This window comes from Amblyomma mixtum, chromosome 2, assembly GCF_055824585.1.
Source record: "Amblyomma mixtum isolate Tamu chromosome 2, ASM5582458v1, whole genome shotgun sequence".
Classification (NCBI taxonomy): domain Eukaryota; kingdom Metazoa; phylum Arthropoda; class Arachnida; order Ixodida; family Ixodidae; genus Amblyomma; species Amblyomma mixtum.
The window spans coordinates 267415109-267429536 of NC_143013.1; the positions used below are offsets into that span (position 1 = coordinate 267415109).

The 14428-nt window shown below is 48.3% G+C and overlaps 1 protein-coding gene across 2 annotated transcripts in view; it reads right to left on the bottom strand.

Annotated features, from left to right (window-relative positions):
* The window catches only part of LOC149363899 (uncharacterized), a 135178-nt gene that overhangs the window by 16255 nt on the left and 104495 nt on the right, over positions 1 to 14428 (bottom strand). The window contains exons 4-5 of one of the 2 annotated variants that reach the window (XM_089573877.1): positions 5171 to 5247; positions 3718 to 3878 (exon numbers count right to left, since the gene is read on the bottom strand). In XM_089573877.1, the coding sequence (XP_089430003.1) occupies positions 3718 to 3878; positions 5171 to 5247 (238 nt within the window). Of the gene's footprint in view, positions 1 to 3717; positions 3882 to 5170; positions 5248 to 14428 lie in introns of both variants that reach the window. The other variant, XM_089573876.1, reaches the window with a different exon arrangement.

Below are 14428 nucleotides of genomic sequence, written 5' to 3' on the forward strand. Positions count from 1 at the left end.
AGTGTGCGAAATAATTAACCAGTTTCCTGCCACGAATGTATCCAACGCATGCCAAACGGCATTGCGGAGTATGAGGAAACTTTGCTGAAGCTAGTTTCTCGCTAATTATGCACTCTGCACGGATTCAATGCGCGATACGTCGCACCTAGACGGTGCAAACCATTTAAAAAGAAACTTCGTTTCGCTCTATTTACTGGCTTGCTTTCTTTGGATTTTTCGCTTTGCTCTTTCGGAGAGAACTGCTTAATTGATCCTTCGTTTTCCCTCCCCTTAGTATTAATCGGTAGTTCCTCTGCGGTACCTGAGGCGTCGACTGAAAGCCGAAGTAAGGGCAAATTGCGAATGAACAAATAAAACAAATGGGTAAAAGTTACAAAATGCGAATACATCTTTTTCTTTCTACGACACCGCTCAGGAGGCGGTCAGTTGGCATTATCATCGGGGCTTCCCGTGAGCGCATATGTGTACACCATTGCCCGCGCTGTAGACAAAATACATCACCGTGCCAAACTTCTTTTAACGATCGTAGCTTTAACGTAAATGTGTCAGCACTCTCCCGAGTTTTCTTTAGTTCTTAACTGACAAACTTAACCTCCAACTGTCACTTTCTATTTATAGTTCATACGAATTCGCCTTATTCACATTCCTCACACACGGTACGTCAATCCCCTACTTGTAATATGTTTTCAGCAGAGATGTTTTCGGGCGAAACGTAAGCTGTGAAATAGAAATAAATAAAAACTTGCAGGTTAATCCACGCTATGCCTCATTACAGAAGAGCAGAGAAGAGTATACCATACTCTTCTGTACTGCTAGCGTACTGTCCCGTGTTCTGCTAGCGTGCATACACACTAAACGGCATTCTGTAAGCATGGAACTCCTTTAGAGGCCCATGCATTTTACCGACGTTTCTGTTGTGTCCTTGAAGAAATCTTATTACTCGTTGACTACCACTTCTTCACATTCATCTTCTTCCAAGTTCACTTGGATAACTTGAATAACCTTTCATTCCGCCTACGTGGTCGTGTGGACAATGTACACTTATATGTGTGGACTCCATATGTAGCCATTGTATGCGCCTCTAAAGACGTCGGTACTTCCTACTGTTATGCAGGTAGGCTTGGCTTTTTACCCCGTTGGGCTTGTACATCATCTCCATCTTTTTGCAGGCCATCCTGACAACATTCTACGTGTCAAACTGCCAACGGGCGGGCAAAGATGTGGGGGAAGTGGCCATAATATAGCAGATGCCTGTAATGCACTCTGCATGCGCTTTAATCTCACCACTGAGACACATACCCCGAAGGCGAGTTAACACAGACGAAGTGATGGGGAGATTCAAACGTACTTAAATACATCCACAAATTTAGGACGCTGGCGCCATCAGGTGAAACGAAAATTAAACCCCACGTCATTCGACGAGACCGTATACGCAATCATGCTGTTTTTGTACACAAGCGGCCTGTGAAGCTGTATTATCATTTTTGTTATCGTTTCACCGACGCCGAGAATAACAGCGCAGAATAACTTCCGCGACGACCGCGGTGCGGTTTAGGCACAAAACCAGAATGTAAAAGCACATATTTTCACGGTTCTCAGCGTCAGAAGTAGACGTCATCACGCCGCATACTTCGCATCTAGCTCTTGACAGCTTAATTCCTCGCGGGTAATTACATCGCCTTTCAGGTTTTACCGAACTGCTGAACACGGAAGGATTGGCGCACGCGTAATATCGTCGCTCGCTTATTTATAAGCCACGGATAGCCCGACGTAATGCGGCAGTAGCGCGTATTACCTCGAATTGAGCTAAACCACGCTTGTCATTATCTCCTCTTTCCTTCTGCTTTTAGCGCAGCTTGTCAGAGGAGAGCGCACAAATGTGATCAAAATATGAAATCCGGAGATTTTAGTTCGCATTCAAGGGTAGGTTTATCTTTGCTTCGCCACTGAACCTGAAAGTGCTTTCAGGGTATCATGCGTCTAAAGAGAAACAGCTCAAGAAAAAAAAAAAAGGGGGGGGGGGGGGGGGGACTACGCTCTCACATACCACCTGTAAGGAGTAGAACCTATTTACTAAACTTCATGGAAACAAAATACTTCCTTTCTCGTCACCAGCACGGTGCACCAGACCTTTCTCGTCGCCTGCAGCAGACCATTCCAGGAAACGTAGTTACGAAGAATTTCGCCAGTCTTGGACATCAGCCTCTTAGTGCCATCTATATATGGCCTACAAGGCCAAAAATACTATATGCATAAATTTATCACAACGAACAGTTAATCTATGTGGAAAGAAACTATACTTCATGTTTTCTCTAAGGGAGTCTCTGAGAGAGAAATAGTTGGTGTTTGAGGACTAAAAGCTATGGCATCGCAGTTAGTCCCCAAACAGCAACCATTTCTCTCTTAGAGACTCCCTTAGAGGCATCGCAGTTAGTCCCCAAAAGGACTGATCCCTGTAGTACCTTCCGTCATTTCTGACTTACACTGAAAAATAAACAAAAGACTATAATGGCTCTTCCGGCGCTCCTTCGAACGAAATGGGGCTATTAAATGAACACCAGCACGGTGCCATACGCCTGCGGACTCTATAGAGCAGCGATAAAAAAACGAATGCAAAGGACCTCGTCGAATGCAGCGCCTTTCGTGAAGCGTGTGCATATATATGCCCATGGATACAAGAACGGCGCTGTGGCCACCATTACGGAGACAAACTGCCCTGTTCCTCTGCGGGGACACGAAACGGCACTGAGATCATAAGCCCATTAAAAACGACGCGACCCGCTCACTGATGTCCCACCTGTGTATGGGCGTGCAACGCGTATACGAGCCGCTACTGGAGAGGCCATAAAGCGTGCGTGAATGTATACTGCTAGAGCGTGTTTCACAATACCATATATATATGCCACAGGTTATCATATACGGTGCTATTGCAGAAAACGACTATATATGCATGAATGCATGCACGGTCGCAATCACGAATTCACACACTGTCCATTCATTACTTTCATAGTCGCCCCATCTCGCCTTCCGAATGACACCACGAAAGCGCGCTTGTACATATATGGCCGCAGGCTTCTTTCGGAGCCAGCTCTCCAGATCATGCGGGTACACACAACCCACTTTCATTATTGCGCCAGAATTGGGCGCTCGTACATATAGGCCTCTCTGACGATGCAGCCCGGAGGAGAAGGACTGCGGGAGAGGTACCTGCGCACGTATAGCGCACATTAACCTCCTGTGGTGGTCGGTCGTATATATGTGTGTGTTTACGAGGGAATGAATGATTTAGGGCGAGCTTGGTAACGACTGAACGACGTTGCGAAGAAAGTATACGCAACCGCGCAAGGAGTGACAAGACATGTATAATGCGTGCCCACTTTTGTTATATCTGTACTTTGCAGTATATGCATAATGTGTCACATGCGCGCGCGTGGAATACATGCACCTCTCCAATAAGACCTCTCTGAGCATTACCAAAAGGTGAACGTTATATATTTGCTAAAATGTGATGACAAATCCGGAGGAAGAGAAACTACAAGTGTTATTCAAAGGTATTGAGTATGGCAGTAAAGACAAGTGTTCTGGCAGCTAGGCATGAAAGCGGTGTATTCTTTACCCAGCTTTGCAAGAAAGGTGTCCCGCAATACTAATCGCGGTCTCATTTTCAATCCTTCCTGGCTCAGCGTACATATACAGCGCACACCACGTGTCACTCACTTTCGTGGTCGGCCGGCGGGCAGGACCCGTTGAGGCTGCCCCTGAGGTCGTCGGCGCCCCCGACGTCCAGCTGCTCGTCGTCGTCGCTGGAGTCGCCGTCCTGCAGCGACCTGCCGCCCAGGGAATCTGCGCCCAACGGGTGCGACGATGGTTCGCCAAGCCTCCTGCACGGACGCCGCCGCCTTCCTTAGCGACACATCATATATAGCACGGAACAGTCGTGCATGCACAGGTACAGTGTTCCCGTGGAAGATGCATATGTCCTAAAGGGTCAGTTGGCACGAGGCGCCGTCAAAATGCGCGACTACATTGTGGCGGCAGATGTGTGGAAAATCGCGAATGGTCATCATCATCAGTGGATTGTTTGTAGGTCGGTCAGTTCCGTTCACTGACGCAAATGCCGCTAGGACCGACACAGCGTTAAACGTCACCAGGTGAAGGTTGCATGCATAATTTATCACTACTCCAGGAACGCGTTGGGTTCGCATTCCTGCACAGCGTCCAATGCGATCTGTTTCTGTCACACGAGAACACGTGGCGCAATTATACCCTCAGTAAATCACTAATTACCTGGCACGTAGCCAAGGAGGGTGTCCTGAGCACCCCCCCCCCCCCCCTCCCATTCAAAGTCAAACTCTCCGCCTCACCCTCTTCATCCTTCTGGAAACGCTCTCATTAGCCCCCCCCCTACCCCGAACCTCCGTTGGACAAGACAACCTTAAGTAGCCCCGAAAAAAAAAAAAAGAAACCGGGCTAAGTGCCCCTTCATTACTATACGGCCGACAAATCAGAAGTCTACGTGGTCTTCTGATGTACTTCCGGAAAGGGCCAAAACGACCACCACTTGAGGAAGCTGTGGTGCCATTCAATACAGATTAAATATATAAAGCAGATTATAGCAGAAGGTAATTTAAACATAGAAAGTAATTATTCAAGTAATATTCCCAAATACGCTTGAATGAGATGTCCTCATGCATGACCAGATATGCCAACTGAAGGGCGATGCTTTCTAGGTCTAGCAGAACTTCTATATAAATATTTATTGAATAACACGAAGCGTTACGTGTAATAACAGACCGAGGGACATTGCGCGCGCATTGCGACTTCCTATGTCTTTCGAAGTGCCGAATCTCGGACAGAATAATCTTCTAATGTACCGTAATTTTACAATCCCAGTTATCCAGCTCGCCACCAACAGCGCTGCAATATATGTCGTGGACACAACGTACGCTGCAATAATCAACCGCTTTCTTTATTTTGCATTTATCTACACGTGCTGAAGGGCTCAGCGCTCCCTAAAAGCACATCCAGCACATCCTATCGCGAAGGCACACAGGCGCATACCAAAAGGTCGCGTCGCAAATCCGCGCAATTGGATTTATTCCGGGAGGGTGCGCGTATGCCTTCTTTTATATGGACGGACGTATGCAACAGTGGCGCCGTGAACACTCACTTTTTCTCTCTCCTGCCGGCTCCGGTGTCCCTGAAGCCTTTCGCGAACGGATTGTTGTCGATCTTCAGTTGTGTGATCTGGAGAGAGGATGAATGCAATAAAGGAGGATCATCAGAGCGCACTTGTATGCTACGAGCAAAAAGTATGGACGTGGCAGAGGCTCTTTTCCCATAGGGGAGAAATAACCCACAAGAACTGATAACATACACACAAAAGGCGCAGCCACGGTACGCAGTACATAATACACACCTTTGGCAATGACGGGTACCGTGTTACCTGGACTAGAGTATGGAAGCCTGCCCACCGCTAGTCCGCACACGCTGATTGGTCGCGATGCGGTAGGCACGCTCGAAGCTGCCGGGTATGTGTCGCCATCTGGAGTCCTCAAGGCGATTTACGCATACGCACTGACGGCGCGCGGGCTTCCGGTACTCCGGTAACGGCAACGCTGACACAATACACGGTGTGCTAAAGGCGTCTAATGCATACTATACACAGCGCACTGGCCAGTAGTGCTAAGAGCCAATTAACAATAAACGATCAACAATGAGCGGTCATGACCACAGTATGTGGAAAATAAACAATATGCGTTAAACACAGTAAATGCGCAATACGATATAAACAAGGAAGGGCCAAATCATAGAAATACAAATAAAAAAGAAGTAACAGCAATAAACGAAATCAAAAAGAGCGAAACATTCGCAGCCAAAACTTGCTAGAATGTTACTAAATGCATCGCTTATTCCTCCCGGCGAGCAGTTAGTCTTTCAGGAGCTAACTGTGCTGGTGATTCTTTTGCAGTGCATGCGTGTCTAGGGGGGTAGTTGTCATACTTTGAGGGACTAATGTTTGCCGCAACGTAGTTATCAGAGGACTAACTAAGTGGTAGTTCTGTGTCATTTCTAGCTCTTAGTGTTCACTGTGACATGGAGTAGATTTTTACATACCAAGGCAACTGTGCAAGCTGTCAGGCACCAGCCGTGTTACAGAACGAATATTAACATGCAAAGCCTACGAAAGGGCGGCAATGAAGCATTGTGTACCATGGAAGGCTCCAATTAATCTTGACGACCACACTGGGTTCTTCAACAGAATTTCATCAAAACCTGAGTACATGGACGTTTGTGCATTTCGTCTCTATCGACAAGCAGCAATCGCAGATGGGAATCGAGCCCACAACCTCAACGCAAGCAGATCAACACCAAATAACCGAGCCCCCGCGCCAGGTCATAGTGCATTATATATAAATAACAGCGCGACAGACAGAACAATAAAGAAGAGGCCCAAAACATGAGCGGCTAATTCCACTTATACCACCTGTGAGCTAGAGCATTTTAATCCCAACGTTTTTTCTGAATCGAGGCTACCAAATACATACTGAGCCGACTCGATTCGGAAAAACGTCGAGATAAGCAGCGTGCTGATATAGTATATCAGCACGCTCTTCAGAGTCGAAGTATGTTATTAGAAACATCTTATTCCAGCGGTGGTTAAAATCAACGCTGTGGTTTGCTTCATGCGTTAATAGACCACGTTATAGCAGTTCATAGACCAGGCTAGTAATACCGCGCTGATCAGTCGACGCTAACACACTTCTGAAGTATATTGTTCTCGTGTACGGCTCTAAGCCTTGTAGAACAACGTTGTCTCTTGAAGAACAATGTTGTCTGTGTTGTGTGGCTTCGGTATTCTCTCTGTCTCTCCCCTCGTAGCGGTATTCTCTGGGAGCGCGAAGAGATAGCTACTCTCACGAAGCTTCCTTGGTTCTTTTTTTTATTCCCCTGTTTCCAACGTGTCCTGTCATTCATTGTTTCGGCTTTTTCAGAAAGCAGCCACTTGGCACTGCATGCAAGAAGACGGTGCGCACACGCGGCGACAAGCATCGGGTGTGTGTCGCAAACCGTGAACGAGGTGACACCCGTCCTGGAAGACATAGCGGCTGTAAGGAGACACCGTGGCGGCGCCGCTCGCCCGAACAAACAAGGGGTTGCAGCCATTGTTCTTCGCCCGCTTCTCACCTCCGCCGGGGGCGAACAGCTAATGAACGCGTGGAGGCTTCTCAGCGTCCCTATACTACTCGTTCTTTCTTCCACGGGCCGTTTTCCAACTACGCGTGCGCTTCTCACATGTCACGCATGCGGTGGTAAGAGTTTGAACTGTCGTCTGCAGACCTGGTCCTTCTCGGTGCATACCACTCAACAAAAAAATGGCTGTGGCTTAGCTTGGTTAAGCTCGGTAATGGCGAAAGCAATATCCGTAGCTACGCCATGGTTCAGCTGGTAGTGTAGCTGGTGGTGGTGCTTGTGGTTAGACTTGCGGTGATGCATCGGTTATACAATCCATTCCAATGCAATCCAATCCAATCCAATCCAATATGCTAATATGGTAGCTACCGGCCTCGCTACGCGACGGGCTTAAAGTGCAACTAGTATTGCTTTCGCAATAAAACTTATATCAACCGTGTTTGTTTGCGAACATTGTGACAGAAACTTCATGACAAGGTAAGCAAGCCACGCGGGCAAATCTGGAACCACAGCACGGAAGGGAAAATTGCGAGGACACCTTGGCAACTAAAGTGTTGAGAGGCGAAAGCCGAGGGAAGTCTTATGCCGTGAAGACTTCCGGTGTATGTGACGTAACACCATTCTCGTGGCTATATCGATACCAAAATTGTACATCTTTCGGGAATCTTAAGTGTTAATTACACATTTTCCCATCTAATTTGACACAAATTCGACGTTTTTCCGACCATTCGGTGAAAATTTTCACTATGCCGTGACGACTTACGGTGGATGTGACGTCACACCGTTCCCGTGACTATATCGACGTCCGCACTATTTCGACATTTTTGCCTACAATTGATTAACTAATTAATCTACAGACATCAAACGGCTTCTAGGTTCATTTTTTCCTCCTCTCTCTGAGGCAACCATTGGTTTTCTTCTAGCTTTTTAGTTCCCGAGTAAAACGCGTGCGACACGCAATGGAGCAATGCGAAAGCAACACGCCCACATACTATATCGTCGTCTGTGGCTGTTCTGACGTCCGTGTACTATATCGACGACCATGGCTATTTAGACGTCTATTTTTTCGCGTTTAATTAATTCACTAATAGCACCTCTTCAACCAAATTTTTCCCACGGCAACATTTTATGACGCACTATCTATCACAATCACACTTCCACACATTTATCATAAGAGAACTACGTAATCGCATGGCCAAAATTGCGGACATTTTTTGCTGACGCGACAGCGCCATATAATGCTCTCACATTAATAAGAAGTAGCCTTGCGTCGACCCACCATATCCGCAGCAACTTCGCTTTGTACAAAAAAGAAATGGTGAATAAAAACGATACCACAGTAAAATTATTCGTCAGCAGAGGTGGACAACCTCGTGAAGTTCCGACGTCGCGAAGAGCTCAACCTCAAATTCAATTCAACATCACTACGTCAAGTGAGGTCGGCAGAAGCCCGAATTTTCATGAAAGAGGTCAGGAAATTTGACCTGAACCCCATGTGTCGGTTTCAGCTTGGATGAGGCCGTCATTTGCAGTGAAGCTGAATTGCCAGGTCGACGCTTTTCGCAGTTGCGGCGGCTTTGCATTTATTTCGTAGCACTTCCCGGCTAAAACTCTAACACAGCAGGCCGCAACAGCACACCGAATCCTTGGGCGGCATGATTACTGTACTAACGTTATAGGAGGTATGCACTCAAGCCACAGCCGTCGCCATTTTGGTGTCCATGCAGCACAGCGAAAGGCTATGGCGCGTGTCTAATCGGATTATCCCCCCCCCCCCCCCCCTCTCTCTAGTCTGCACTCGGAAGCTGGCGTTGGACACCGATATGGCACCCGATATTCACCTAGTACAGCAGCAAAACCAAACAAAAGTATGCAAAAATATGTGAAAGCGCCGATAGATTCGTAACAGCTTTTACCATGACAGCTGTAATGATGGCGCATTGCTATTTTTTTTTTCTTTATTTCGCGAGCTGGTATGCACAGATGGAGAGGGACGCATACCCTTTGTGAATCAGCCCGACAGCCTTTCCCCATACTTGGATAACTGAAGAGCAAGTTGCTGGGCCAGTTGGTGCTGTTGCATCGTGGTGGAGCAGCGCAAAGGACGGGACACAAGAAACAAGGAAGGACGTACACAGACGCTGTACACAGCGCCTGTGTACGTCCTTCCTTGTTTCTTGTGTCCCGTCCTTTGCGCTGCTCCACCACGATAGGATAACTGCTTGGTCACTGACCCCTGCATTCCAACGCCGGATAGGTGGCGGTCATGCGGCCCCTTCAAAACCCCTTTTCTCCTCGAATGCGACAAGCAAAAACCGTAAGTTCAGAAGCGGCGACTTTCCCTGATTGGTCAAAGATTCAGACGCCACATCGTGTTCGTGACGTCACTTTGGACCAGTAGTGCTCTCAGAGAGAAGTGACATCCCAAAAGCGTTTGTTAGTTTGGTTACTGATTCCTGAGAGGTTGTGGTCGGGGTCATAAAAGCCCTGCACCACGCAAGCACCTTCGAGGGCGGTCTCGCTTTTGTTGTCGCATGGCCGGCCTAGCCGACCGTGATAATTAGCTTTGGGGGCTCGTGCAAGGTGCGCTAGCCTCTGCAGTTTGGGACGCGGGGTCCCGAGCTCAATTTGTTTGGCGGTCTGCTCGGCTAATCGCGATTAGCAGTCTTCAGCAACTGCACCTGTATGCAGTTGTAAATAATTGTTTATAAAGCCATCTCCTCATCACAGTATTTGAGTGTTTAGCGTCTTCGTTGAAGCAGCGTGCCTAGTTACCAAAAACCACAGAATCAACCACTTTACTGATACTCTCGAGCGCCGTACTTAGTAATGTGAATGAAATAAGGTCATGCACTAGGTCGGGAGGGGAAGGATGAAGCCTGAAAGTTTCACTTTTCAGTTCTTTGTATAGCTTGGACATTATTTCTCGCTCCATACCGCAGCAGGTATTCACGACTCGGGGGCAAGCATAGAACACGCTCCTCTTCAATTCGTCCTGTTACCCTGCGGTCGTTTCGTTCTCTGTTCTTGCTCTTTCTTTTTCCACGTTCCGTGAGAACAACGTGACTGTCATTGGAAAGCAAATAGGAGAAAAACAAGTCCTACGCTTCCGGGACGGACTCCACACGAAGGACAGGCTAACACACTGCGGCCCCAGTCTGCAAAGTGCCTCCTAAAGACACTCCTTTTGACGGCCCATTCTCCCTTCGCTGTTGCGACCCCTCGCCTAGTCTCCTTCTCCTGGCCCCTGGCCCGCGAAGAACGGATCATCCGGTAAACAAGAAAGGCGTACGGACAAGTACTGCCGCACAAAAGAAAGCGGGCCTGCCACTCAGGGATGACTGTCTACCTGCTACGCGGGGAGAGTGCATACGTGTTTTTGTTCCTGTGGGACACGGTAGCAAAAGGCTCACGCGCTCCCAGCTTTTGTGTCCGAGTTGTCAAGAAAGGGGTACATGATACACAGAGGCGACGGCATAAGCGCCAGCAACAGCAGCGGCCCACGAGAAAACGACATGCGTCTTCTTCTTCTGAGGCCTTTGTTGCTCATAGGGCGGTGTGTGGAGGGTACGTCGCTGTTGGGTGCTGTTCGAAGCTTAAAGGGGAGACAAGCCTGGGCTAAAGAGAGGGGGAGGAGGAAAAGTAGAGGGGGAGGGGGGAAGGTAGCGGGTAGCGCTGCATGCGTAGTACACTTGTCACCTCCGAGAGGCGACCATTCTCTGAGCGCAGCGCGAGATGTCATCCATCATGCTCGCCTGTCTCTTCGATTTTCCCGGAGCCTCGTCTTGCTCCGGGACTCGTGAAATCGGAGACGGTTTCTTCTGTTCGGTCTTTGTTGTTCCTCCTGTTCTTCTCTCGCCTGCCCTTCTCCTCCTCATCCACGCCTCCTTTCCACCTTCTCGGTTCCGCCAGATTGAACATCCATCTACTTGACGCGGATGAAGCCGAAAACAATGGCGGGTCGCCTTCTTCCCAAAGTCCTCCTCCTGCTGTTGCTGCCGCGTGGAAATAAACGTCGGCGATGCTTTGCCTTTCTTTATTTCTTTTCTGTTACGAACTGCGCGCTCCTTGCATGGCGGAGACCTCCGAGAAGGGAGGCCAAGTGGATCTCAGCTTTTTTCGCTCGGACACAGTGTCAGCTTTCCGTCGCGCTAGCAAACACCTGATGCGTCTCTTCTCTTCCCACCCTCGTCCGGACGCCTGCCACTGCTGCCACCCACCTCCAGCACCGCACTCGCAACCCCGGGTGGATAATGAGATTGGGTCCGTTCACTCGGCGACTTCTCACGTTCCCAGCTGTCTTCCATCGCTTCCACGCATGTCCCGCGACCACGGTGACGTGCTCGGCTATCCCGGCAGTCGCACCTTTCCCTTTCCCTCGCCCTCTCCTCCTCCCTCTTGGAAGGCAGTGGCTCCCTCTGTTGCTTGTAATCCGCTTCTCGGCTTATAGCACCTCTGAGCGCTTGGTTTCGAGTCGCGTGATGGATGTCGAACGTTGAGGCATTTAGCTCCAGGGTATACCCGAGATCGGAAATAGGGTACGCAGGTGACGATGCGAAATGTTGATATTGCTTGCCAGAAGAGACTGAATGATTGCCGTTCCACATGTGGCTCCAGGAGCCGAGATGAAGAGAGCTAATTAAGCCTTCCAGGACCAGCAGGTTGAAGACGAGGAGCCCATTTACGTCTGTATGGATCGAGTGAACACTGACCATTTACTTGAAGAAGAAATGATAGAATAGCAAGAAACTGCGCAACACAAACATGGACGTGAAAAGCACGAGGAAAGGCGCGACCTAATTCCCCAAAGACGTGCACTTTTGAAAGGACAGAAGATTTTTCACTGCGGTACACTGATGTACCACTGTGCACCACTGTGTATTTGATACACTGATGTATTTAAGGCACTAATGTTGGCAGTAATGTTAATTGCTTTATGGTATTCATGTTAAACACGACCCACGTACACTTGCTATCTGACAACAGTGAAGATCGCCTGGAAGCATTAAATATGTTTTCAAAAGTTACCTGCTCGGACGTTAAACCTCAATAAACCAAACCATTCAAAAGTTACCTGCTGTAATATTCAATGCAATGAGTATTTTCTATTTGTTGTTTCATGCAAGAACTGCATATATATTCCAAAACTTTCGGCCACATTGTGTAGTTATTGTTTATATTTCTGTTCTTGCATTAGCAATTTTGTAACCATGTATTCCCTTACTAGTAGTTGTTGAAGAGTGCATGGGTGACAGGACCGTCGTCAGGCAGAGAGCATCTTCATTTTGCCCTGTTATCCAAGACAGAAAAAAAAAAATTCCAGGTGTAAATGCTGCGAATAGATGTAAAAAAGAATAATAATTTCGCATTCCTTCTAAACCAAGTTCGACATCCGAGTCGCCTATGTAGTAGTATCATAGGCGAAGTTTGTATAAACAACGTAAATGATGTGCATGAACTCCTCTAGACTCTTTTGATGTCTTGCTCCAAGTCTAATAATGTTCCTCGCGTGACTTCATGGCTAAGAGTCTGGTGTGTCTCGACTGTTGCGAATCCCTATATGCTTTTCGACCCGTCTTGACAGTCTGCACACCCCTTTGAATACCCAAATTCCTCACCTCTACCCATAGATCGGCAAATTTTTACGATTTAAATCGGTTCCTAACTGACTTGTGCTGTCTGGTATCGTCTCGACGCGTACAAAAATCACAAAGCCGTTTCACCTTTACCGGCTGCGGTAATATATTTGCTGGGGGAAAAATTGGCTACCACCACATTTAGTGTTCACCATGAAATATCGCGACCAACGTGGGAGCTAATTAAAAGCAGAAGAGGAAAGTTAGAACCATCACCCTCTACAAGACGCTTCTCCAGTGTGGTAGCGCAAGCGAGATACAGGGGTGCACCATGAAGTGAAAAGTCGTTAAAATTGTTTGTCACGCCAGTCTTTTTATTTATTTTTTATTTTGTGACTACTCATTTTCTTTTGCGTCCATGTCAGGAGGAAAGTGTGGCACGTGTAATATGCCTGTATAGAGTAGGGCGTCGGATGAGGCGGACGAGGAAGCTGTATACGCGAGGGCAAAGGCTTGCCCTCGCGTATACACAAAATAAAAAAGTCACAAAATAAAAAAAAAATCAAAAGCCTGGCGTGACAAACAATTTTAACGACTTTTCACTTCACGGTGCGCACCTGAACCCTGCTTGCGCTACCACACACATGCACACTCGCACCAGGAAGCGGCAGAAAAGGGTCGTGTGTATAATGGTGAGGCCTTCACAAGTTCTGCGCAGGCCCCGCCCCGCAACGACGCGCAGTGCGACGGTGGCGAGGTGTATAATACATTCGGCGCAGTCTGATGACGCCGAGTGAATGGCGCAGCTCTCGCACTGCGCCCCAGTGAGTCGCGCGTTGGTCGCCGCGTGCGCTGAAGGCGACGACGCCCAGGGCGCCGCGCGCATTAGGACGACACAAAGGCGGCGAAGACCCCGCCCTGAAAAAGCGGAAACGAAAGTCGGCCACGGGGCACGTTAAAGAAAAATGGCGAAAAAAAAAGGAGTGAGAAAGAAGTAACCCGTCACAGGACGCTCGTGGCGTCCATGGAGTCGTCGTGCACGTCACAGTGCGGCCGTGTGTGTATAGCCTTCAGGATTGTCTGTTTCGCTGAAGGCGCCACGCAACATCAGACCATGTGCTAGCCTCCTCTCTCTCCCCCCCCCCCCCCCCCCCTCCCCCGTAACATCAATTTACCGACTTGTTCCTTGCAAAAATGCCCCCTAACAATGTTTACATCACGGCAATGTATACGCCGTGTCTATAGACGTCGTAGCGTATACGCACCGCAAGGTGCAATCATTTTACAGCCTGTTTACGTCTTCAGGTACGACGCCACCGGTGACCATGTGCGAGCACCCAACACACGAATTTCTCGCTCTGTCCCTAACACAAAAAATGTCTTTCGGACAGTCTATATACACAGTCTATAGAGTATATGAGGGTAGTTTTTTTTTTCTCTTAAGCAGCTTGAAAAATAGGAATAGGAAGAAACAGGAGACGTAGATGAAGGATAAATATACACGCTATGCCGAAACCAAAGCGGTGCCGCGTGGCACATCGTCTGAAATTGCGCAGTTCTTCATGCATCGCATTGTTCTGCGACACGGCGCCCCGTCCAGCGTAATCACCGATCGGGGAACGGCTTTCACAGCGCAGCTCATGCACGAGGTATTCAAG